At 36.1% G+C, this 27,836-nt stretch overlaps 1 protein-coding gene across 1 annotated transcript; it reads right to left on the bottom strand.

The window, feature by feature from the left end:
* Positions 1-440: 440 nt before the first annotated feature.
* On the bottom strand, positions 441-25,848 carry LOC147070739 (uncharacterized). The gene is made up of 16 exons (XM_085948779.1): positions 25,781-25,848; positions 22,355-22,524; positions 20,547-20,707; positions 19,330-19,733; positions 18,579-18,802; positions 16,094-16,196; positions 14,649-14,776; positions 13,160-13,450; positions 12,129-12,413; positions 10,401-10,891; positions 9,625-9,808; positions 9,191-9,386; positions 7,846-8,612; positions 6,145-6,337; positions 5,674-5,787; positions 441-575 (listed from the first exon to the last, which is right to left on the bottom strand). Exons 1-16 carry the CDS (start codon positions 25,821-25,823, stop codon positions 523-525), a joined length of 3,807 nt encoding a protein of 1,268 aa, XP_085804905.1. The 5' UTR covers positions 25,824-25,848; the 3' UTR covers positions 441-522.
* Between the last annotated feature and the right edge of the window lie 1,988 nt (positions 25,849-27,836).

Below are 27,836 nucleotides of genomic sequence, written 5' to 3' on the forward strand. Positions count from 1 at the left end.
CAGCGCTATCTCTCTTCAACTATTGTATGTAACGGATTATCGTGCGATGAATGTCAGATTTTTTTTGTATGGACTTACCTCACGGACCTCAGTCCTGTCGACCGTAATGTATGCAACACGGTAGGCTCGAGAGATGAAGCCTAAAACCTTTGTGCATAACATAATTTTCCAAAATAATTAATAATAAGATAATTTAATCTATAATAAAGATATTTTTAAAAAATTAAAATTAAAATTTCGGTGTGTATAAATGTTTAGAAAAATACATTATTTAAGAGAAAATTTCAGATAAACAAAGGCAGAAGATTATGTCCTGGTTCAAAAATCCGGACAAAACTATCATCAATTCTCAGTAACGGATACAACACAAAAACAAAGATATTTCTTATGACCAAAACAATAGAAAAGTTTACCAGTACTTATTAAAACTTGAATTCAACAATTATATTTTATAATATTGCACTAACTTCTATCGTTGGTAATAAACACTAAATAATACAGTATAGTACGAAGAAAAAGTTTTCAAATTGTGATGTTGGCAGCAAGCAAAATATTTTCCGCAGTGCACGGCATTTCTGGAAAAAAAAGACATTAAAATGTTCAAACAATCAATTTAATGAAATGGTTTTGCTTTCGGTGGATTCTTCTATCGAAACATCTTTCTATCATCGATCAGGCCCATCAGATCATCGACACCTCCGACATTGAACCATTTATGGAGGCTGTGTGGCAAGAGAATTTCTTTCGATCTACTTCTTAGCTGCCCTCCACTTCAAATGTCTCATAATTGATGGTAGCTATAAGTCCTCTTCTGAGATCTGATCAGCCCAGGAAATTGCTATCGTACTTAGATATAGTTACATCTCGAAAGCCTCCTGTCTTCTAATAGATTATTCCTTTAAAACTCTGCAAAACTGAAATAACTACACACAGTCCGCATAGAGTGCATATTGTCCGGTTATGAAGAGAGAAGAAGCGGGGGTACCGCTGTGGAAATAATAAGATGAGGTGAGGTGTACATGAGGTTGCACGGGGGTAAAAGGGCTTCACTGTGTATCGAAATATCTTGTGGTTAAGCCCGCACACCAGCTGTTGTATTGTGTTTCAGCGGCTGACAATCGTAGTGGGCTCGAGATCCCTCGTCAATATTTAGGATTCATAGAACAATATAGACCAGGCCAGTATTATGCTATGGATCAGTAACATGGATATTGACTATCAGTGATACTCAGATGTTTGAGCGCAGAATCTTGCGAAAGATCTTGTCTTAATCTGTGATGATGGTATCTGACGACATTGCTATAATCATTAGCTCTACAAGATGTTTGATGAGACTGACGTAAGTTTTATAAAAAATTTATGCCTGTGATGAGTCAGCTATGTGACACGCATGTATCAACAAAGGATCATATATTTATTGGTCCAAAACGTCCACAACTTTGCTGGCTTAACGCCCCACGAAGACACCTACAAATGTCAGGAGTTATCAACTGGAGAAGTGGAGGCGTTGCCAGAAAAGATGAAGAAGAATACCAACAGAGATAATGTGTAGCATCTGATCTTCCCCTATTGTGTTCCCACACTAGATACTAGTAATATCTTATATCTATAAGACATACGCCACAATTACCGAACGATAATGTGTCGACTTATAATGCCGTGGGTCCCGGGGTCTAGCAAATTCACATGTCATTTTTCAATGTGTGTTTGGACCCAGAGTATGAACATAATAGGTTGAGCAAGACGTAAAAATCCGTTTCTCGTAAAAAACAAAAGTCTATTAATACAACCTCCACTCTGTGGAGGCCCATTTGATCCTATTAGGATCGAACATGGTAATATAAAAAGAAATGCTACTACACATGATATCTTCTATCTAATCTAATATATAAAAATTAATATTTGTGTGTTTGTGTATTTGTGTGTTTGTTTGTTCGTATTTAATGCGCAGCCATACCGTTCATCCGATTGCGATAAAACTTTGTAAACTTATTGCTTGCACTTGCGGGAAGAGTATAGGCTATACTAATATATAAAAATGAATGTCTGTCTGTCTGTATGTCTGTCTGTCTGTGTGTCTGTCCCGTATGCGTTCCTATATCATTCATCCGATTGCAATGAAATTTTGGTAAGTGGTTGTATGCACACCCATGAAGGTTTCTGAATTAGAAAAATCCTCATCTTCTTCTTCTTCTTCATTCTATTTTCTTTTATTCGTATGGTCCCTATACCATTCATCCGATTGCAATGAAATTTTGGTAAGTGGTTGTATGCACATCCATAAAGGTTTTTGAATTAGAAAAATTATCATCTTCTTCTTCTTCTTCATTCTATCTTCTTTTATTCGTATGGTTCCTATACCATTCATCCGATTGCGATGAAACCTTCGTCAGTTGTTGTGTTAACACCCGCAAAGGTTTCTGAAATAGTACAACTATCTTCTTCTTCTTCTTCATTTTATCTTCTTTTATTCGTATGGTCCCTATACTATTCATCCGATTGCAATAAAACCTTCGTCAGTTGTTGTGTTAACACCCGCAAAGGTTTCTGAAATAGTACAACCATCTTCTTCTTCTTCTTCTTCATTTTATCTTCTTTTATTCGTATGGTCCCTATACCATTCATCCGATTGCAATAAAACTTTCGTCAGTTGTTGTGGTAACACCCGCAATGGTTTTTGAATTAGTACAACCATCTTCTTCTTCTTCTTTTTCTTCTATTCGTATGCGTTCCTATTCCATTCATCCGATTGCAATAAAATTTTCGTCAATAATTGTGCCAACACCCGCGAAGGTTTCTGAATTAGTACAACCATCTTCTTCTTCTTCTTCTTCTTCTTCATTCTATCTTCTTTTATTCGTATGGTCCCTATACCATTCATCCAATTGCAATGAAACCTTCGTCAGTTATTGTGGTAACACCCGTAATGGTTTTTGAATTAGTACAACTATCTTCTTCTTCTTCCTTGATTCCTATACCATTCATCCGATTGCAATGAAATTTTGGTAAGTGGTTGTATGCTCATCCATGAGGTGTCTGAATTAGAAAAATCATCATCTTCTTCCTCTTCTTCATTCTATCTTCTTCTATTCGTATGCGTTCTTATAACATTCATCCAATTGCGATGAAAATTTGACCAGTTGTTGTGCGCAAGCCCGCGAAGGTTTCTGAATTAGTACAACCATCTTCTTCTATTCGTATGCGTTCCTATACCATTCATCCGATTGCAATGAAACTTTGGTGAGTTGTCGTGCGTACGCCTGCGAAGGTTTCTGAATTAGTAAAACCATCATCTTCTTCTTCTATTCGAATGCGTACCTACACACATTCATCCGATTGCAATGAAACTTTGGTGAGTTGTCGTGCGCATGCCCACGAAGATTTCTGAATTAGAAAATCATCTTTTACTTCTATTCTTATGCGTTCCTATACCATTCATCCGATTGCAATGACATTTTGATCAAGTGTTGTGCCCTTGCCCGCAAAGGTTTCTGAATTAGTACAATCATCTTTTTCTTCTTCTATTTGTATGCGTTCTTATGCCATTCATCCGATTGTGATGAAATTTTGACCAGTTGTTGTGCGCACGCCCGCGAAGGTTTTTGAATTAGTACAACCATCTTCTTCTTCTTCTATTCGTATACCATTAATCCGATTGCAATGAAACTTTGGTGAGTTGTCATGCGCATGCCCACGAAGATTTCTGATTTAGAAAATCACCTTCTTCTAATATTCGTATGCGTTCCTATACCATTTATCCGATTGCGATGAAACTTTTGTCAGTTGTTGTGCGCACACTTGCGAAGGTTTCTAAATTATTATTATATAAAATACAAAGTTTGTTGTTTGTTTGTTCCATCCAATTTTGATTTTTTTTTTACTACATATTAATAACATTAATAACGTTTTCATATTTTGGATTCGATTTTAATTTAGTGTTCTTATGTTTGACCTTTACTCCTATTAGAATTATTTTCATATTGCCATATTGTATTACACAGATATTTTAATATTAAAAAAATAATTAACTCTTATTATTTTTCAAATATGTATCTAAGATAAATATAACCACGAAGTGACCCTGTGCGAAGCCGGGTACTTCAGCTAGTAATATATAAAAAATAATATTTGTTTGTGTGTTTGTTTGTTCGTATTGAATGCACTGCCATACCGTTCATCCGATTGCGATAAAACTTTGTCAACTTATTGCTTGCACTTTCGCGAAGAGTATAGGCTATACTAATATATAAAAATGAATGTCTGTCTGTCTGTATGTCTGTCTGTCGGTGTGTCTGTCCCGTATGCGTTCCTATACCATTCATCCGATTGCAATGAAATTTTGGTAAGTGGTTGTATGCACACCCATGAAGGTTTCTGAATTAGAAAAATCATCATCTTCTTCTTCTTCATTCTATTTTCTTTTATTCATATGGTTCCTATACCATTCATCCGATTACGATGAAATTTTGGTAAGTGGTTGTATGCACACCCATGAAGGTTTCTGAATTAGAAAAATCATCATCTTCTTCTTCTTCTTCATTCTATTTTCTTTTATTCATATGGTTCCTATACCATTCATCCGATTACGATGAAATTTTGGTAAGTGGTTGTATGCACACCCATGAAGGTTTCTGAATTAGAAAAATCATCATCTTCTTCTTCTTCTTCATTCTATCTTCTTTTATTCGTATTGTTCCTATACCATTCATTCAATTGCGATGAAATTTTCATCAGTTGTTGTGGTAACACCCGTAAAGGTTTCTGAATTAGTACAACCATCTTCTTCTTTTTCTTCATTCTATCTTCTTTTATTCGTATGGTCCCTATATCATTCATCCGATTGCGATGAAACTTTCGTCAGTGGTTGTGCCAACACCCGCAAAGGTTTATGAATTTGTACAAACATCTTCTTCGTCTTCTTCATTATATCTTCTTTTATTCGTATGGTTCCTATACCATTCATCCGATTGCGATGAAACCTTCGTCAGTTGTTGTGGTAACACCCGCAAAGGTTTCTGAATTAGTACGACCATCTTCTTCTTCTATTAATTGTATGAGTTCCTATTCCACTCATCCGATTGCAATAAAACTTTCTTCAGTAATTGTGCCAACACCCGCGAAGGTTTCTGAATTAGTACAATCGTCTTCTTCTTCTTCTATTCGTATGTGTTCCTATACCATTCATCCGATTGCAATGAAATTTTGATCAAGTGTTGTGCTCACGCCCGCAAAGGTTTCTAAATTGAGACAACCATTTCTTCTTCTTTTTCATCTATTCTATCTTCTTCTATTCATATGCGTTCTTATACCATTCATCTGATTGCGATGAAATTTTTGTAAGTTGTGCGCAAACCTGCGAAGGTTTCTAAATTAGTATTATATAAAATACAAAGTTTGTTCCATCCAATTTTGGTTTGTTACTGCATATTAATAACATTAATAACGTTTGCATATTTTGGATTCGATTTTAATTTAGTGTTCATTTGTTTGACCTTTACTCCTATTATAATTATTTTCATATTGATATATTGTATTACACAGATATTTTAATATTAAAAAAATAATTACCTCTTATTATTTTTTAAATATCTAAGATAAATATAACCGAAGCCGGGTACTTCAGCTAGTAAAAGATAATAATAATGTTATTATTTGTAAATGAATTGAGCATACCTATATTATACCATGTATTCCTCTTGAAACCATTATCAACTTTGGCAGATGTGATGGCATTTTTAATTGCAATAGGTATTGATATCGCCATGTTCAACGGTGGCTCCCCGGTAGCTATAAAACAAAAATATATTTAGATCATTGAAGTTAATGGCTCCACCAAACCACACCCGCCCCACACTACATCCGGTCTTAATCGAGCGTATCATGGGACCCTACGTTTGGTGTGAAGCCTCATTTTTTTTATGACTGGGAATGTCTCTGTAGCAGTTACCCAAGACTAAGGTCACCATGCACCCAAATGTGCAAATTCAGCATTCAAATATTCCAACTACGGAAAAAGTATCAAATGATTCGATACTTCAAAGTTTCAATACTTTTTTGACGACCCACTTTTGTTCTGTGAGAAATCTTGCCAGACATCTTTCGACAAGTTTAAAAAGTTAGTCAAAGAAACGATAAAAAGCTTACCCTTAGAGCGTAAAACTCCACATGGATTGGGAGCATTCCTTCTGAAAGACACTCTGAAGTCGATCGGTATATCCTTAATTCCCGGCGGTTTATAATTCCACGTCCGGTTAGTCAAGAGAGCGCCGGTGTCTTTGTCATATACCAATTTTTCTGATGTCCAATATCCGAGACCCATTATGAAAGCACCTTCAACCTATAGATATTAAGACATCGTGATTCAATGATTTTAACCAGCATTAATATCTACAGCAGGAAATAGCAGTGGGCCGCTGATGCGTAATGAAACGGGTTTCTATTGTCTACGGTGCTCCTCAATATTTTATTGTATGTCACAGCCAGCGGCGGCTCCTCTAATACCATGCAAGTGCTACGCACTGCCTGCATTTTTGAAGACATCGCTCAACTTTTCATTGTTATTCATAGGTGTATCACTCACTTCGCGAAGTAGAACATGAAGCAATATTATGAACAATAAACGGGTTTCTATTGTCTACGGTGCTCCTCAATATTTTATTGTATGTCACAGCCAGCGGCGGCTCCTCTAATACCATGCAAGTGCTACGCACTGCCTGCATTTTTGAAGACATCGCTCAACTTTTCATTGTTATTCATAGGTGTATCACTCACTTCGCGAAGTAGAACATGAAGCAATATTATGAACAATAAAACGTTCATGGGCGCAAAGCGATTGCGATCCAAATAGATTTTCAGTTTGCACAGGATTACAATGAGGTCATTGTATACTTCTTAAACCGTGGTGCAATGTTCCTGTAGTAGCGTTTTGTGTAGCATTTTTTACACACTTTATGATCGGCGACTTTATGGCACGAACTTGTGCTTGCCCTATGCTCCAATGCTGGTTCGTGAAAGAAGAAGATTTTCTCTTTATAGAAGGTAAACCATTGCGCACTACAAGATAATGCTATTTTGAAGACCACCGGCCGCCACTGGTCACAGCATACCATTAAAATTATAAAATTTTCCTTCTTGCAAATAATTCTTAATAGCTGCACCAATTCCACCAAGAAATGGACATCATTTTCACAATTTAAATCAACGTAATATAATTGGTCTTAGAAATAGCATCAGCGTAATCCAAATTTTAGTTTTGACGTCTTTGTAATAATCGATGTACCATTTCAGCAAAACTATTTTATAAACAAGGTGGCTATCGACAGTAGTTTATTATATTTATGTATTAAGAAGTTAATTGTTACAATAAGTTAAACGCCTAACCTGTCAAAAAGTGCTGTTTTAACAGCTCCTCTCAAGGCTGTGTTAACTTTTAGAGTGAGATAGACAGTTTTGACAGTTTACACGGTTAACTTATTGTAACAATTATAATACTTCAATAGATAAATATGATAAACTACCCTCGAGAGCCGCCGATAGCAGCCTTGTGTATAGAATACAATTAACCGCCTCAATACATAAATATGAAAAAAGTGATATTTATCACTTTAGCCGTCGATAGCCGCCTTGTGTATAGAATAGACCCACAGATAGCGTGGTTATTAAGAATTAAGAAGACTTGGAGGTGCTAGCTTAACAATGAGTATCACCCGAAAATCCTTTTTGGTTCAAGGTTTCTAAGACTATTCCAAACTAATAAAAGGAATGCTACATTTTAAAATCTTGTGTATCTTGAAATACAAAAATATTAATATTTTCCATGTTGGCATAAATAAAGAAGAAAACTACCTGCCCGACATCAATTTCTGGACTCAAACTCTCCCCAGTATCCTCCAAGATATCAACACGGAGCACCTGATGAGTTCCCGTCAGTATATCGACTTCCACTTCAGCAATAGTACATCCCCAGATGACGTATGGTTTGACTCCATCATTCACAGTAAACATATGATGAGCGGATAAATCAACACCGGCCATGTGTGCTTTCTGCAATAACGTTTCCCATGTAGGCTTCTCCATATCTTTCTTGATAGGAGCCAGCTTATCTATGATCATCTCGCAGGCTTTCAGGGTTGCATAGCAGCACGATTCACTGGCAATACTGCCCCCGGTGACCATAGCATTTGGAGCCGTCAAATTGTTACTCGGCTTAATCGAAACCTTATCGATGGATATGCCTAAAGCGTGCGCGCACACCTGGGCAACCTTCGTATTAATTCCTTGCCCCATTTCGATACCACCATGCGATACGGCTACTGTACCATCGCCGTAATAAACCGCAACGTATGCCGCAAAGTTACCAAAATATCCAGCGTTATATTTGAGCGGTACGATGCTGATGCCTCGTTTTTTCCACCGGTTATTGGTGTTGAACATGGCGATGTCTTTGGCCCGCTTTTCGAATTCGGAAGACTGTTTGAAATCTTTGATTAGATCTGGCAGAGGGTTGTCTTGCAGGTTCATGTTTGTTAAACGCACTTGATACGGGTCTTTTCCAGTTTCCGTTGCAATGTGTTCCATTATGTTTTCGATCATGGCAACACCTTCTGTTGTCACTGAAACATACGACAGATTATGTGGAAAAATTAAATGATTTCGCTAAATAAAGTACTCTCTCAGTAATCCGCCACCCCAAAGACCAGAAAACAAGTGTCCAATTAGTGAAAGCGGCAGGTTATAGTGCATACATACAAAATATGGTAAAAATTAAAACGGGTATTTCGTAAAAATAGTTTTTTCAAGAAATTTGTACTAGCAAATTACGGTTTTATTTATAATCAAAATCATGTAATAACTAAATATTAAACAGTAAATCACTTGACACAACCAGTTGATCAGTGAGGCAGATATTCTTGAATGGCTTAGGATTCCTGGCTTTCCCTATGACCAAAAGCTTCATTCAAGTTGTATATTTGTACGTGGAGGACTACTGAATTTGACAATTGAATACCGGCGAATTCTAGAGCTTGATTTTGTGCTTCTTCTAGTAAATTAAATTGTGTATCTTCTAGTAAAAATAACGGCGGATTATAGTAGTTGTCGGATAATCGAGCGGCGGATTACTGAGAGTGTACTGTATAAAAGTAAAGTTGCTAAATGATAAAAAAATTGATAGTCAAAATTAAGATCTTACAAGGAGCTCTGCAGGCAGTATTAGCGGCTTTATCGGTGAGAATGTCGAATCCTTGAACATTCCACGTTTGGCTGTCGTAGCAATTGGGGAACGTGGACAGCACGTGGTCTGACATGCTGTCGTTTTTATTATATCCTGCATCGCCATAGAATTTATTCACCAAATATTGAATCTTGCCATCGTCATTCACTCCCACCTAAAACGATAAAGAGATCAAGAGATCTTGAGAATGAGATTGAAAGAGAAAATGGATTCTGTGTGCGCCTATTTTCGATACATTTGCTTGTCAATTATACATCTAACAATTTGATGATATCGAAAAACGTTTACAAATGTAATTACATTAAGCCGTCATAGTATCATAGTGATATTTTAAATTACATACTAATACTGGAAGTTAGCCATTCGGTCAATTTCTTTTCAAGACGACTCACTTCATAATCACTAGCGTACGAATTCCTCTTGCCGATTGCGGTCATATTGGTTTCCATGGACATCACAAGCCTGACTGGCCTATTGAGCTTCACAGCGGCCAAGCCACAGGCGGCCGCGATTAGTGTCGCTCGCGTTATCTTCCCCCCGTAGCCTCCTCCAAGACGTCTCACATGGATGTTGATCCTGAAAGATCATAAACCTATCAGTATGCCATGCAACACTTACTTGGGATCTTGGGTTGAGAACAAATTATTGGTTTACACACAAAAAATGGTATTAGGCAAAGATGTTGAAATAAACCTTCTTCTATTGAGATGGAGTCTAAATGTACGAAATTGAATAAAAAAAATAATCTCTGGTCTACTGATTAAGTTAGCTGCAAGTGACTTCACATTCTATCTTCACTTGAAGAGAACTTCACACTTCTACTGTATATATCTGTATCTGCTGGATTCGCGCCAGTATGCTCTTCCAATTAAGCTACAGGCATCTTACTAAATTACGACGATTTAAACTAGTAGTTGTTACATGAAATGCTTATCGAATTGCATTATAATGTTGGCTATCGGTTTTAGTTAGTTTAATCGTCAAAATTTAGTAAGGTGCCCGTAGTTTAATTGGAAAAGCATACTGGCGCGAATCCAGCAGATACAGGTTCAAGTCCCGTCGGGTGTCATATTTTTTTCTACAAAATGATTTTTTCTAGTGTGTATCTGTATATGCATGAGATGTTTTCAAATTATGTATGTTCAATATGATGAATGTTGTCTATCACCTGTTTTCCGGTATATTCAACACCTGAGAAAGAGTACAATGCACCAAGTCCATCCATTGTGACGCAGGATAAACGTCCAGCCCATCCTCAATTGGGACGCACACGCAGGATTGCGTTTCCATCGTATAATGATACTGCCCGTAGAAATCAAAAGATCCCTTTATGACTCTCGTCACACTGTTGCCTTTCTCAGTTGTGGGTTCCGTTGTCTTCACAGCGAACAATCTTTCGGTCACATCGTCGGACTTCATCGCCTCTCTCGCTGTCAGTAATGGTGGAGTTTTCGGCACGTTTTTGTATGTTACTTTGACGTTTGCAGCGGCTGCGTTGGCGAGTTTCTCCGTCGCGGCCACTACGAGGGCGAGAGGCTGGCCGTAGTAGGATATTTTGCCACTGCTCAAGATCTCTTCGGTGGTAGGCATGAATACGCTGAAAGTGTTCTTGCCGGGTATATCTTTGGCGGTGAATATTGCAATGACTCCTTCCAGAGACTAAAATGATAATGTTATTCTTAAAAGTAGAAAACAGTTGGACCGAGTGGGATTTGAACTCGCATTAACTGTACAGATGAGTTCTTTTATTCTTTGAGCTCAGTGACATGCAAATCAATTTTATAGACCAACATCTATATGAATTCTTTTACGTCACAGCGCTGCATGACGTGCTGACACTGTTACATCATGTAGGTTTCGCGCGGTTAAGTTATGTGATCTTTGCATGTTCAGCCATCATGGCAGATACTCTATCTCTGCCACTATTAAGAGGAATTAAAAGCTTTCTTTTCTATTTCTCCTCCTCACAATACAAAACCCACAAACCGCGGCCCGTGGGTCGCATGCGGGCAAAAATAATAAGTACTTCATCACCAAATTTGTCATTGAATACGACAAAATTCTAATTTCTTATATACTAAGTTCTATCTTGCAAACACAGAAGACCACAAGAAAATATCATTTTATGTCACATCTGTATCATTTTGAGTAAATCTATTTTTAACGTTTCAAGCTCTGAATAATCGTTACAATAAATTAATCTTTCACTATAATTTTTAAACGATTTTTATAATTATTTAACATACAAATATGATTAATAAACATTACCATTTATTTAAAAATTTTACTCAATTGACAAAAATACAATAAATACCCAGTATTCATGCATATGGAATGATCTTTCCCTGACCACCTTTATTAGAAACACGTTTCTATAGGACACAGATTTATTTTTCAGAAAATGTTTTTACACAGAAAAATACGTTAAGAAATTCTCCACAAGATGGCATTAACAGTTCATTTTATACAAAAAATGGACTTGGAAGATATTTGCTTATGGTCATTGTAGCTGATAATAATATCGTCACTGTTCTGGCAGAAGACACTAATTCGAAAAAATTACATATTGAGTTAGTACCAAAATGTTCCTTATTTCAAACTTTACCGTCTGGAAACCTTCTTAATAAATAAACAGTCTTTATTTTAAAGTCATCCTTTTTACGATTACTTAATAAACTCACATGATAGACCATTATTTCAAACATTTTAACAACTTCAAAGTCAAATTACTGAAATCTAGTATTCTCCAGTTAGTGTGTTCTGCTAGAACAGAGACGATATGGTAACTATTAAATTAAAAATAATAAAATGTAATCTCGTCTAGTATAATATATGATTATTTATATTAGTTAGCTGTACCAACTATCAATGAATTCAAAAAAGAATGTTTAAATACCTTAGCGTCTTCCTCGTAAATCTTATCAATGACACCTCCGTACACTGTGGACAAGACAAACGCAGCGTAAACCTCGCCGACCTGCGTGTTGAGGTCATTGACAAACCGTGCTTCCCCCGAGCACTGCACCAGAGACTCCAACTTAGAGATGGGCTTGTTCAGCGGCCACATTTCTTTGTTGGTGTCGTAGTCTTGCTTGGCCGTCGACACCGGCCTCACGAATTCCTCTCCCCCCGATTTCTCTTGAGGTGGAAAGACTCCGGCTGGGCTTATGTGGAGGATGAACTGAAAAATATGGATTACATTGACGATTTAAGCTGTTGGAAATTGAAAATTGAAACACTAACCAGCTATCTACAAAGCAGTAGTGAAGGGTGGAGGTAGGCTGTTAAGGTCCGCCATAAGTAGTGCACATTACACTTTGTTAGTTATATGTATTTGTTTTCATTGAATTAAGACTGCAATTTATTGGTATTGGTTAATTTTTGAAAATCAATTAAACCCTGCCTAACTAAACTATAATAGATAAAAATATTATTCTATCTATAAAATATCCAAAGTTATGTATGATTTAATTGCAAAATTTTAGATATAATTTTATTATATAGACAAGTAGTTTTTGACTATTATCTATTCTATTATGGCTTGGTTTTCGTAGGGTTTAATTGAATTTTAAAAACTAACTAACACCATCTGTAAATTGTAGCTTATTTCAATGAAAACAAACACATATGACTGATAAAGTTTAGTGTGTACTATTTATGGCGGATCTAAACAGCCTACTTCCGCCCTTCGCCACTGTCGTACGGTAACCCAAGGTGATATCACCGGAATAGACGGAATTTATTAGCATCGTAAACGGAAGGTTAAATATCATCGGTTGTATACGACGAACCCACTGGTATTTCATGACCTGAAAAGTGGTTTGAACACTGGGAGATATTTTTGGAAACACTGTGTGCTGTCCATATGCTCCAACTGATGAGCGGATATGGACAAAAAAGAAAGAAGAAGACCAGAGTATTACTAACCTTATAAAACAGATTGACAGCCAGCTTATTCCTGTACTCTGGCGAAGGCTCAGGCGGTGAAACGTCGCAGGAGATCTCTTTGGTCAAGCTTTCGATAATCTTCTTCAGTATGTCTTTATTGAATACATCCTTCCCGGCGATGAGCTTCTCAGTGGCTATAGCATGGACAAATTGGGGGTTTATACCTCCGTATACAATGGACGCCTTCTCCACCACGCTCTTTGTTTTGTTAAATTTCAACAGGAAACCTGCATTGACGTGGGCGTGGGAGTTTTGAGCGCGGGGCATTATCTGGAAGGAAAAATGAAATTGATAATAGAAGTATTTATGAATCAATAAATTTTGACTAACAAGAAGTAACCTTATGTATTTGTACTATTAAAATACATAATGACATTTTTAGAATGTTTTTAGTGTGGTTGAATTGGTAGCCATAGAAAAAATAATATTCACTATTGGAGTATTGATACCATTTTTGGTTGTTGCATTGATGTCGCAATGTACATTTTATTATGTTGTAGACTATTTTTTATGATTGTTCATTTAAATATTCTAAACACCTACTGTACATATTTGCAACCTATTTTCTAATTATGTGAAATAATTAAGACAACCTGTCCTTTCACAGGCACTTATAGTTACATGTGCCCATTATTTTACGCCCACAATGGCCGAGCGGTTACGCGACAGACTTATAATGTTGTGGGTCCCAGGTTCGAATCCTGAGTCTGGCAAATACACATAATATGTGGGGTTACTGCCAAAAGTTGGTAAGTCTCGAAATCATGTTATGGAGTAATTGCAATTTTTAGTTTGACTTGCCCTCTAAAATCAGGGATAACGCTAATTTCTTTGTGCTTTATGTGCATGTTCTATATATCAGAAGACCCTGAATTTTTTTTCTATACCTAGATTTCTAGACACATAATCCGTTGTTAGCTCTGAATACCTAAATTACTGACTTACCAACTTTTGGGTAGCAACCCCAGGATATTGTTTTTTAATGTATCTATGGACTCAGAGTATGGGCCCAAGCCCAGTCGCACATTGAAAATCGTCTTGATAATAGTCATAAATAAAAACTGAGTATGTTGCATGCAACTTCCTTATGTGCGTACAGGCAAAGCCATGCGAAGACAGTGACGTCACACGGCAAGCCAAAATGAATGACGAAGTGCGACATTTTGGGGTCGTACACATCGACATATTCGACACGTTGTAGACGAGACGAGTTTTGATGTGCGAGCCGGCTAATAGGGTGAGTAAGTGGCTAACATCCATTTCTTACGATCGAACATGGTAAAAGAAAAAATAAATATTTTATAGCCGATAATGTTAAAGTTTCAGTAAAAGTAGACTCATGTGCCACTTTGAAATGATGTTTGAAACCTTTATACCGTCGTCAACACCCTGCCGCCATACGAGTGGATGAATGAATGACAATTATACAAAATATAAGAAACCAAATATTGTTGTCAACGCTGTTTACCTTATAGCTGTGGAAGATGTAGTCATCAGTCAGTGGTGGAATACTGATGGAAAAAATGACTTTGCCTTTCATATCCATCGATAGGTACTTCGTGAGGCTGACATTTGTCATTTTACCACCCTTTTCAGCTGGAAGAAGAAGAGTACAAATTGGAGTAGGATAAAGATTTTGAAAATGATATATGTTTTATGAAAGAGCCAAAGATGTTGAAATTTTTTTCAAATGTATTTCTATGATATATCTATATCAATATCTTATACAAATTACTGAAGGCAATTTCAGTTTGACTTTAGTGCAACTTTTGTACGCAAATAATTATGCATACCCATTCTTTTCAGAGTGTGCAAGAAAATTACGTCGTGCCTTTTCTACAACCACGTATCTTAAAAAACACAACTTTTCACGAGAGGCAAAAAACAGCTTTATTCACTCAGTTTTTAATTCAGAAATAAATTTTCTCCTATGAAATATCCATTTAGTGAGTTACAGATATTTTCATGAAAAAAATGTTATATTTTTTCAATCTATCGCACTACACTTTTGACCGATCAGTCATATTGTCGAAGATACGAGTATGCGTTGCCACTTCACTGTGAATCATTCCACAATATTACTGCAATAAACACGTATCTTGACTTGCGAGAAAAAACTTCAGTATAATCATTGGTCGGAGTTCAGTATTCTATGTACCTACTTACAAACACGTATCTCAAGAAACGAGTTTATAATATTTATAAAAGTCTTTTATTGTGATACGATTTTTTGTCATTTCTTAAATCTATTATGTTATTAAGTATATTTTGAGATACTTGTTAGTGGAATATGTGTGTATTCAAATTCTGAATTCATTACATCAAATAACTCAAAATTGATAAAAATTGAGATACGTATTTGTGGAAAATTAAGGACGATTAGTGTTTTCAGTGGTCATGTTTTGCATTCACTTTCATGTGTTTAGGCTACATCTCTATACATTAAGGCTTTCTGATAAGTCATCGCACCTAATTAACTATGACAATATATTAATATACTTGTACCGTCACCAAGCACAAAGTGAAGCTGTAAAAATTACTTCTACTATTAAATTAGCTGCAAGTTATTTAATATTGCAGATTCATTATACCTACTTATCACTGTCATCGCCCGCAATCGTTCTGTCAAAAGCTGCAAGCATTTAAACACATTTTGTCACTCCAATCACAAATTTATATCGTACTAAAATATAAATGTTTATAATTTGCTCATGAAAGGAAGATTCAAAATGAAATTTCTTGATCGGGACAGACATTAATGGCGTCTGCTCATGTGATTTGAGTATTATGGAAAGCCAGATTTAGAAATGTTCAGTGTAGCTATAGACGCTGATAAGACCGAGGAAGCAGTGAAATTTCTGACGACTATTGTTGAATGCGGTACGAGAAGGAGGATATTGGAGTAATATTTACCGATGGCCAGTGTGGCGCCGACAGTTTCGAAGATTACGAAGACGTCCGACTGGAATTCGGGATGGTGATGCTTCATCGAGAGATTTCCAGCGATGGTGCCAATCTGCAACAATAAGTGCTATATTTTAACAACACCTCTCATGGCTGTGATAAATTTTAGAGTGAGATAGACAGTTTTGACAGTTCAGACGGCCAACTTATTGTATTTGTTATAATAAGTGTTAATACTTCGATACAAACCTACCCTAGATAGCTACCGTAGTGGTCGAAAGTAGTCTTGTGTATAGAATAGATGCGCTGGAATGTTTTTAGTGTGGTAGAATTGGTAGCCACAAAAAAATAATATTTTATAAGTATTGTTCATAGTAATAGATGTTTCAGTAATACAATGTATTACAATATATTATGCAATTTTTGTGGTTGATATAGTTAGGTACATAAAGTTTGCTACACATGAATCTGCAATGCGAAATGACTTGCAACTATTTTAATATTGTTTGATATAGGTTCGTGAGTTTTGTGTGAGTATAAAAAACCGTGTCCGGAAACTTGTACATATGCAGTTTGCTGTATCACACTTCACCGTGAAATGTTTTATCGGAAATATATGGCCGTATATTAAAAACTGTCCAACCTCATTGGGTCGTATAGTACTGACATAAAATTCATGTATAAATAGAACACGGTTCTTGACGGTTTACAATTTACAGGAAGCCAGCTGCAAACAAATTTTGAAAATAGCCGATATACTGGACTATTTTTTAGATTAGGTTAAGTCTTCATTCATGAATTCATGAATTTTGCCAAAATCAGCTATAAAACTTGAATTAATGTTCATATTGAATCTAATAAAATTGGAGACTTATCTCTACAGTGTATAGTGTACCTATCTCTTTCTGATAAGAAAGCTCACGGTGAAATGTTTTATGTACAATTTACATGTAACCATAGAAAACATGCTTTATAACAAAAAAACATCAAAATCTCATTTTTGGTCAATAGTGGAGTTAGCTGGTTTGTAGATTAATCCATTTAATGGAGATAACTGTTTTTAAAACCAATAGCCTCAATTAAAAATGACACTGGCATTGGAATTTATAGAGTAGGTAACCAATTATGTATTTATTATTGACAACTCTGTAGATAACTACGCTACATACTTGATGTATATTATTAATATTCTCATGCGAATCATAGTGACATAATTGGCATGATTGTATTCTATTTGCAACACTCGAGGTCGGTTTAATTATTTTTCACGTAATACACACTCGAGAATGGGAACGTATTATTATTATATACGAGTTTGTACAATGTTTATTTTGCACTTTGAAACGTGTCTTCGTAAAGATAAAATTATATCTAGCGACAAGGTAATAAAAAATCATCATTATATCAGCCGGATTCAATCCACTGCTGGATGAAGGACTTATCATGCTTTATCCACTGTTTTCAGTGCTTAGTTTTTGCTGTCACGTACCTAGGTCCGTCGAACTCGGTGATTTCAACATTCCAGCGTGTTTTAGGTGGTAATTTTATGCCGTTTGGATACCACTAAGACTTGTCAGTGCTGGGGAGTGGTGAATCCAATAAATAACAAGTTGGATAGAGAACAGTTTATATTTTATAGATTAAGACAGACAGCATACATCTCAAAGCAATACTACTAAAGAAAGATGGAATTGTAGAACCTCAATTTTATTATTATTAACTTACCTATGAAACGTTATACGAGTAGCGAAGGGTGGAGGTAGGCTGTTAAGATCCAATATAAAAATAGTGCACACTAAACTTTGTTGGTCATATATATTTGTTTTCATTTAACTAAGACTACAAATTGCAGATAGTGTTGGTTAGTTTTTAAAATTCAATTAAACCCTGCATAATTAAAAGATAATAGTCAAAAAATATTTGTCTCTCTATAAATATCTAAAATTATGCCATTAAATCATAGAAGAATATTTTTTATCTATTATGGTTTGGTTAGGTAGGGCTTAATGAATTTTAAAAAATTAACCAACAACATGTTAGTTTATAATATTCTGAATTCAACGAAAATAAAAACGTATGACTGACAAAGTTTAGTGTGCACTATTTATGTCGAATTTTAACAGCCTACCTCCACCCTTCGTCACTGACCGACACACAGTGAAAGAAATGCAATGCGTAGGTATGAACCTGCCTCTACGTTCGATGAAGCCCGATTGACAAATTCTCCGTAAAACTACAAGCATTGCTCCTCGGAAAGGAAATAGTCCCATCAGATTGCAATCTCACGATCTACGTCTCAGCGATCTAATTTATAAGTCAAAAATCAAAAAATGTAACAGTTTCGTCCTTAGATACAAAAATATTATTAGGTTTTATAATGGTTTTATGTAATTTTGGATATTTCAATCAAATGGACTTTTTTTTCTCCTGGATGAAAATGTTTGCTAGGTGAAAAAATGTTTTTAAAATTTTTTGTATTGTGAAACTAACTCACGTTTCTAACAGGGATGTGTGCAATCAAATCCATATGATGACGCATCTGCGCCGTATAGCTGAATTGTTTGTGGCTCTTGGACATTTCCTGGAAAACGTCCATCACTTCGTTCAGCGTCATGTTGGCTCCGAGAATCAGATTCGTAGCTATGTCACGCTTTCTCAGATCCGCTACGTTGCTTATGTCGATCATCACCTTCGGAAAGTCCTTCATGTGATAAACTCCTGGAAATAAAAGGAAAATGTTATATAGAAGTAGAAAGACATCTCGTTCTCAAAGCATCAAAGGCTTGAAGAAGTATCAAAGAGATTAAACTATGACTAGGGGTAGTCTTATATGTATTTAGCATTACGAAACTAGATGGGTATTGATTCCCCAATTTTTTTAAAAGTAATAAAGAAATTTACCATATATTACAATCTAAAAAAGAACAATATGGCCGTTCACAGAGTGTAGGTTTTATTAACAGACTTTTTACGAGGAACAGTTGTTAGCTATTTGCCCAATCCAATGGGTGCACTGGATCAAATACACATTGTAAAAAACAATATGACTATGCATGAATTATGCGAATTAATCTGCAATGCGAAACGACTTATAGTTAATTAAAAAGCTTGTCATACATAGTAGTTTCATTTTCTCTTCGCTTTCATATAATTAGACTCCATCTTCTAGAGAATGTTTGCTTCACAGCTTTGAGATACATAATAATATGCATAATAGAAATTTCAATATTACCATAAGTACATACCCTGAGCAGTGTTTCCTGCGACCAGCATATACGAGTCACTCCCTTCTTTATCTAGTATATCGAAGATCTCTTTAACCTCGTAAACCTTGAACCATTTGGAACCGCCAACATTCAATTCAATCCTTTCACTACACGGCATCATCATGTCAATATTGCAGGACCCATTCTGAGCGGAATAATCATCGCAGCTCTTTGTGCAAATCAGACCCGTCTTGGCGCACATGTTAACGTCGGACAATTCTTCAATGTCTTTTATCTTCTGCAGCAGTTTCGGTTCGCAGTCTTTTGCGAGCGTTTTGAAGGCGTCGATGATGGGCCGGTATCCGGTGCATCGGCAGATGTTGCCGGCGAACCCGTTCTCCACTTCTGCCATCGTCAGGTCGCCTTTGTGGCCTTCGGAGAGGCTGTCAAATAAAACCGAATCAGATTATTACAAAAGTATAAGAATGTACCGAAATGTGTTCACACAGGAACACAAAATATCTATATTGAGGTGGAATAATTAGCTGAATAAGTCAAAGATGTCAATTTTCAATATGCACCATTATTACAATTTTTTAACCACATAAGTACAATAGGCCAGTGATGACCGCCAGTATTATGCAACAAGGAACCAACCATCAACGTGTTAAAATATGAGTTAGTGCTATAATGTGGTTCCCATAAGAGTAAATTTGTTAGGAAAAAAATGCCACGCATGTAAGTGAATGTTACTGCCATCTATCGTTGTTCTATTCTTATTTTTAGTTATGTTCTATATCTATTATTTTCATTAGATACAGCAAAAGTTAAGTAGGTAGTCAATATAATTAAATAATTACTTTCAATATTTTTGAACTCCCATAATATTCATTAGTCCTGGAAGGCCGCTAAATACTATCTACAGAGTGTATACGGTGGAACTACGTGATGCTGGTTTGACTTGGAACGAAGCAAGAAGACTGGCGAGCGACAGGGATTCTTGGAGGCGCCACGTGGTGTCCATATGCTCCAATTAAGGGGCAGATATGGCCAAAGAAGAAGAAGAAATGTTGATTCATGAATACTACATTGTTTACCAACACATAAAACTTAATGGCATTTATCTCAGAAGCAGATTTTTGTGGTTTGGTTCTTTGTTGCACAATTATTGTAATGTGTATTAATATTTTTCAGATACTGCGTTCACTTGCAATTCAATTCAACCAATCAAATAAGTTATCATCAGAACCACCTACCTGTGCATGTTCATGACCCATCCAGGCGAGCAGTATCCGCATTGGGTACCGTTAAAAGCGGCGAGCCGGGTCTGGATGGGATGGTATCCATCCATCTTGTTGCCGAGGCCTTCTATGGTGGTTATCGCCCAGCCATGACAGCTTAGCAGCGACACCAGACACTGGAGAATTGGAAAAATTAATACTTTGCGATAAGAAAGCAAGGCAACCAAAGATTTTGCTCTATAACTAGAGGAAGTCCTATATGACAATAGCTAATGACGAAACTACAACACTTTAGTGTGTTTCGAATTCTGTACGTTGGTGCATTGCAACATTTTTAAAACCATGTTGGCTCTAAGCGTAAGGCCCCAGTGGCAGTGTTTTGCAGTGCGGAGTGTGCTGCATGTATATTGTGTACACTCGTTTAACATGCACGGCGCACGCCTCGTTCCCAAAAACGACTGCCACTGAGGCCTTACACTTAGCATACGGATCTCCAAAGGGTGATACTTATAATAACAGACTTTTTTGAGGAAAGGTTGTCAGCCATTTGCCCAACCCTTGGACTGGATAAACACAAATTGAAAAAAACAGCATGCATTTTTTGACCAGCTGCGGCAACCAACGAACAAGCTACGCCTTCAGAGACAACTGACCTACCAACTAAACCACCATTGATGCAAATTATATAGACTATACACTATTCTTTATCGCTGTCATATTTTGAGCTGTGTTGATGTTTCAGTATTATGTATGTATGTATCACAATATTTCCGATGTTTGTGATTGATCATATAAATATTCTAAATAATGATGATTCGGTGTATTTAGCTGTCTGTCAATGTATAATAATTGATATGGTTTCTGCCCATTCATAGGCAGTTCTAGCTAAATTTCGAATATAATGTTAATATTTTGGTTTCGACACATAAGTCAACCATGTTTCCTGTGTCAATCATCATGGTCAATGTATGTAGTACCTAATTATATTTTAAACAATGCCATCTATACAACAAAATGCGTTTCAAGGTTGACAATAGGTGCATATTTAATTATCTATGGAATTGACTATTTGAGATAACGAATTGAAATGGTTGCGATTTTTGAGAAATCTGATGTACTAAGTAAAAACAATAATAATAAACATACATATCTTTAAAACACGTCAGATATATATATACCCACTAGAAAAAATCATATTTGAAAAAAATACGATGCTCGACAGGATTTCAACCCGTATAACCACTGGTATCGCGCCAACTGTGCATTAACCAATTATGCTATGAGCCTCTTATCTAATCGCGACAATTTAAACTAGTAGGTCATACATGAAATGCTTATAAAATTGCGTTATTGTTGGCTATCAGAGTTTGTATATTAAATCAAGGAATATTAATTACTTTAATTACTAATCAACGCCCGGCTCTCGCCAAATATTTTAGTTATAACGTCTACTTGAACTTGCTAACAATTCTAGTGGGTATATATATCTGAGATGTTTTTATGTTATGCATGTTCAATATATGGAATGTTACATTCTCAAAATCTTGTGAATTATTCGTTGAATAAAAGAAATGATTTATTACAATAACAATAGTTGTGAAGATAGTTACAAAAGAATCCGCAATGCAAAATCATTTGCATCTAATAAACCCTTTATTAGGCGTTTTCTTGCATACCTACTGATCTATGCATACCCTTCTTATGGTAGAGAAGCTTATCTGTCTTTTGTTTTTAGTATAAATAGTGTATTTAAAAATTAGAATACCAGCATAGTTGCTTTCTGCTCACGTCTTCAAATTATTATATTAACGAAGAATGCTCACCGAGTTGACTGAGAAAGATTCAGGTTTTTTGGAAACGGGATGCAGAGCGGAGACTGAAACGATGCACGCCCCGCACCCCCCTTCGTGGCACATGGCCTTGGTTCCTCGTAGGTTTGCATGGTACCTCAAATATTCGTTCAGCGACGTGTTCACAGTGACGGTATCGGAAACTGAAATAATGGAGGTAAACAATCTTACATTATTTATATAGTAGATTTACTGACCATGTCCGATTCTAATAGAGCTTTCTTATCAGAAAGAGATGACCGTACCTATACTATACGGTCTCCAATTTTATTAGAGTCAATATGAACATTAATTCGATTTTCATGGCTGATTTTGACAAAATTCATGAATTCAAGAATGAAAACCTAACCTAACAAATAATACAGTAAATCGGCTATTTTCAAAATTTGTTTGCTGCTGGCTTCCTGTCAAGTGTAAACTGACAAGAACCATGTTTTATTTAGACATGAATTTTATGTCGGTAGGTACTATACGACCCAAAGAGGTTGGACGGTCTTTAATATACAGCCATATATTTCCCATACAACATTTCACGGTGAAGTGTGATACGGCGAACTGCATACTTACAAGTTTCTGGATATGCATCCACAGAGTGGTGGTTTGTATTTTTATATATTTATAACAGATTTCTGTTTTTACGAGAAATAGATGTTAACCACTTTCTCAACCTATTAGGTTCATACTCTGACTCAAACACAAATTGAAAAACAATATGTGTGTGTGCCAGACCCAGAATTCGTACTTGGGACCCACGGAGTTATAGGCTGACACTTAAGCCGCGCGGCCATCGTTTACCAACATAATTGTCTGGTGTTCGAATTTGGAACTAAGTTCATCAGTATAAGAAATACTGAATGATATAGGTAACAAATGTTAGCATGTGGCGTCCCCACTAAGATAAGTATTTTTGTCTTCATCTTTAGACTAAAATATCAGATAAGACAAAATATCGATCTTTGCCCTACCAGCACTCTGTCACAATAGTTGATTTTCTTTTCCTGACTCGCTCAAGTGTAGGGTTGATGGATGCGAACAAAACATAATTGTATGCCAATTATCATCTCACTCATACCCATCACCCCTACACTTGAGAGAGAGAGAAAGTGAAATTTGATCTTCGGTGACTCGACTCTCCACCATTCAATCTAGTCAAGTAAGTACTCTTCCGTTTACTCTACCAATGAAAACTAGGCTTAAGGATGTCGAAAAAGTAACAATACTGTCCTAATTCACTGCTTAGTTAGACCCAGTGGTGTAGCTATCTCATTACAATAGTATAAAATGCATTGGGGCCCAGCCGGACAAAAGGCCTTAAATCTCATTCCGATACAGCCTTTCCAATTTAGCGTTTTTCTTGCCAGATCTAACATGTTTTTAAAAACTTGTAAAATATGAATCTGACACAAGGCCTGAACAAAAACGATGCATGAGTGCGAGTGAGAAAGTATTCGGCACCCTTATAATCTCTGCGACACGCGCTAGAGTAAGATAAAAGGTCTACATATGTGTGAGTTAGTTTCCAAAAGTATCGCCGGCAAATCTTGGCGAATCTCTTCACGTAGCGTCGATAACATGCGAGCTCGTGTTGCTAAAATTGCTATTTTTTGTGTTAAACATAAAGTCAGTGGTAAATATTTTTAGTTAATTAAGTAGGCAAGATGGTTCTGTGTGTTGTATTAAAATATGGTAGCCGTACTGAATAAGCAAGAAGATGGTATTACGTTTCATAGGTAAGTTGATACATGTTCGTGATAATTTATTTGTATATTATTATATATTTTAATATCAGTGACCTAGTGTTTCTTTAAAATAACTTAAATTATGGATATCTTTACCTAATGGATGCATTTTGACCGCTTAAAAATACTATATAACGTAAAAAAATAGAAAATTATATTTTAATTCTGAGTGTCTAGTGCGAGCACTTTGGGCGAGCACTAGCGAAATGGTCTATGGTCTCGAACATTTGTAGACGAATGCTTTCGCTCGCCCACAAACCAAACGCACGGCACGTAGCTACATTTAGCAATGCAACGGGTGGCGTCTAGGTATATCTATAGTCTATGATCTGACATCTTATGGCTTTAACTTTATGCTTATGGCTTTAACTATTCTAGCATTTTTAGTCACTGAAAGATGCTTAAAACATGAGCTAGAATATTACAACAGATTTGCATGGAAATCTACATGCTGGGCTTTTTTACTATACATCTTACCTAAAAATAAATTGAGTTCTCTACAGACCTTCAAACTTATCTGAAGAATCGATGGGGGAGCCACAGTCGTAAACTACCCAATCAAGACTCGCAACTGGACAGAATCTGACATTCAAATGACGTTTTCAATATGGCGTCCATATGGATGTTCGTAGTTCCATTTTTGACCGTTCTTCAGATAAGTTTGTCGGGGTGTACCTAAGTAGGTACCTACATTATTTTTTAATTGTACAATTTTATTATTAATTGCGAAATAATAAATTCTATCTTTAAAATGCTGGTTTAAGTTGAATACTCCACCTACCAGAGGCATCTAGCAGAAATATACGAAGCTTGGAATTTGAGACATTTTTTCGATACCTAATTAATTAAAATTTTAAAGTATTTTAATTAATGAATAAGTACGTAGGTATCTCAAACATTAAAGCGAAAAATATTTGTTTATTTAAAGTCAAAGGACTATGTACTTACTTAATTCATAGTTAAAATGATGTTTTTATTGATTTTTATAAAAAAAAAATGAAAATGTGTAGATATACCTAGTTAACTTGAAATCTTTTATATTTATATCAAATGAAATTTTAGTATTGTCACAATATTGAAGCTCGCATATGACGCAATCGATACATTAGAATACTTCTATAAAAGGGGTCTCGAAACAGTTCAAACCGGTCATACATTAATAAATAAGTTAAGTACCTAGGTAGGTATATCAAAATAGTTTTGAAAAAATGCGTCTATACTAATATAACTACCTACTCAAACAGATGCCTACGTACCTACCTACTTGTACCTACACAAAATTATAAACCAATATCATCATGATTCATGACATAATAATTATTGTGTTATCACCAGTCATCAGTCACTGTCACACCTACTCGATAATAATTATTTTTATTTAAAGGATGTGATTTATTGTTTTTTTTATCATGGTTCAAAATTAGCCGGTGTGTCGGGCCTCCACGCTCCTGTCTATATTATAAATAAAGGAATAACAAAATTCCAGTTTCGTTATTCTACAGCTGATGATAAAACTTACGATAAGGAAAAATAACAACAAACAAATTCTGATCTGTCAAATTTTACAATATGAGTCCTGTAAGAATCCGATCAGTATTATTTCTAATTTATTAAATTCATTTGATAGGTATTGTTATTAAAAATAATATAACAAACTTACCATTGTGTTCCTTTCCATTTATGCTAAACTTTACGCACGACATCTTTGTTGGACTGCAAAATAGCAAATGTATTTTAAATCCAACAAACAGCAAACCTCCGATTGAGAAAATGTAAATATTTAATTAGATAGGTAGGTAACATTAAACACTTCACTATACAATAGCACTAGGCACTTAACATTTAGTTTAGCCAATAGTTTTATAATAATATTATTTAATAATACGTTAAAGAAATGCCTAATCAAAACATAAACACAATTGTAAAATAAAATGTAATTCAATATGTCAACTTATTTATTGTATATCTACGTACCTAGAATAAAAATTTGAAAATCGAATTTGTTTCTGTCAGTTAAAAATGATGTTCACTTTTCGCATTGAGTGCAAAGTTGTCATAACTGCATTACCGTTGTAGGTAGGTGGGTAAATAATAATTGTAGAAAAATAAAAAATATAAACACTCGCTGGCGTCGGACGACGCGTAAGTTTGTAATCGAGGTTTGTCGAGGTCACAGTAGTTATTTATTTAGAAGACACAGAACTACCTACTCGAAGTTTTACAAATGATACAATATTATACTAGAAGTAATGTACAATACATACAGCTGTTGATGGCCTGAGGCATATGATGCAAGTTGAAAATTGTCAGTTTCGATAAAAAAAAAAAAAAAACAAAAACACGAGCGGAGTTATTGTGAAACTTTTTTATTTCATGGCACCTTTGTGTATAAAGATTTTTTTTCACGGACGCCATGTGTTCCGACATCGTGGGACCCAGGTTCGAATCCTGTGTCTCGCAAGTACACCTATTGTTTTCCAATTTGTGCATGAGTCAGAGTATGAACTGATTAGGTTGACCAAGTGGCTGACATCCATTTCTCGTAAAGACAAAATCTGTTAATACAAACCTCCACTCTGTGGAGGCCCATAATATTTATGATCGTAGGATCGAGCATGGTCGGATAAAAAGGTGGCCAAATAAAAAAAATGTCATTTTTTTATCTCCAGAGCATCTATTCGATACACAAGGCTGCTATCGAGGGTAGTATATTTATGTATTGAGAAGGTTAATTGTTATAATAAGTTAACCGTCTGAACTGTCAAAAAGTGCTATGTTTTAAAAGCACGTCTCTTGGCTGTGTTAACCTTAGAGCGAGATAGACAGTTTTGAAAGTTTAGACGGCTAACTTATTTATTTGCCTTGTGTACAGAATAGAGCTGCCAATCAATCATTTTCCATGCATAATAAATAACTGACATGGAGTGCATGTGGGTGCCTGAATAGTATCTTCAAAAGTGACCTCCCATTGTGACTTAAGCATAAAGTGTTCAACCAATGTGTTCTACTAACGTTCACGTATACATGTGGAACATGTGCTCTTAATGTGCCCAAGAGATATCAAAAAAATACGAGTAGCGTGACGTGGCATGGAAGGGTGCACGTTGGGCATAACACGTCATCATCATCATCAGCATGAATCTATCCACTGCTAGATGAAGGCCTCTTCAAGCTGATTCCACTTTTCTCGGTCATGTGCGTTGCGTTGCCACGTATTTCCGCATAACTTTATCATTTCGTCGATCTAGCGGCCTCTAGGTCTACCTTGCGGTGGACGATCACAAAATACACAAATGGATAAGGAAGCAGGTAATAGTATTCAATGTGGTAGAGGTCGTTATCGCTCGGCGAGTGGTCAACCGCTAAAAAAATGCCATCATACAGTGGTACCCAAGGGGCACTAAACGCCCACAGGGATGCCCTAAAATCCGCTGGATAGACGAACTCATAAAGTTCAGTGGATGTACATGGCAGCAAAGAACAAGGGGCTGAGAAGTGTGGAGGGGAGCTAGGGGAGGGCTTTATACAGCAGTGGATCAACCCCGTCTGAAGAGGGATTGATTTCTTCGCAGCGCTCTTAGAGATGTTCATACATCATTCAAACTAAAATTGTCCACCTTCAGTTTGGGCAAGCTCGGTGTAAAATCTCATTGGCTGAAAAGCACTCCATACTAGGGAATCCAGTCCCGAGCCAAAATTCTGATACCGGGATTTCG

Source organism: Rhyacophila brunnea, unplaced genomic scaffold (assembly GCF_057557595.1).
Source record: "Rhyacophila brunnea isolate RB1 unplaced genomic scaffold, BYU_Rbru_1.0 scaffold_21, whole genome shotgun sequence".
In the NCBI taxonomy this organism is placed as follows: Eukaryota; Metazoa; Arthropoda; class Insecta; order Trichoptera; family Rhyacophilidae; genus Rhyacophila; species Rhyacophila brunnea.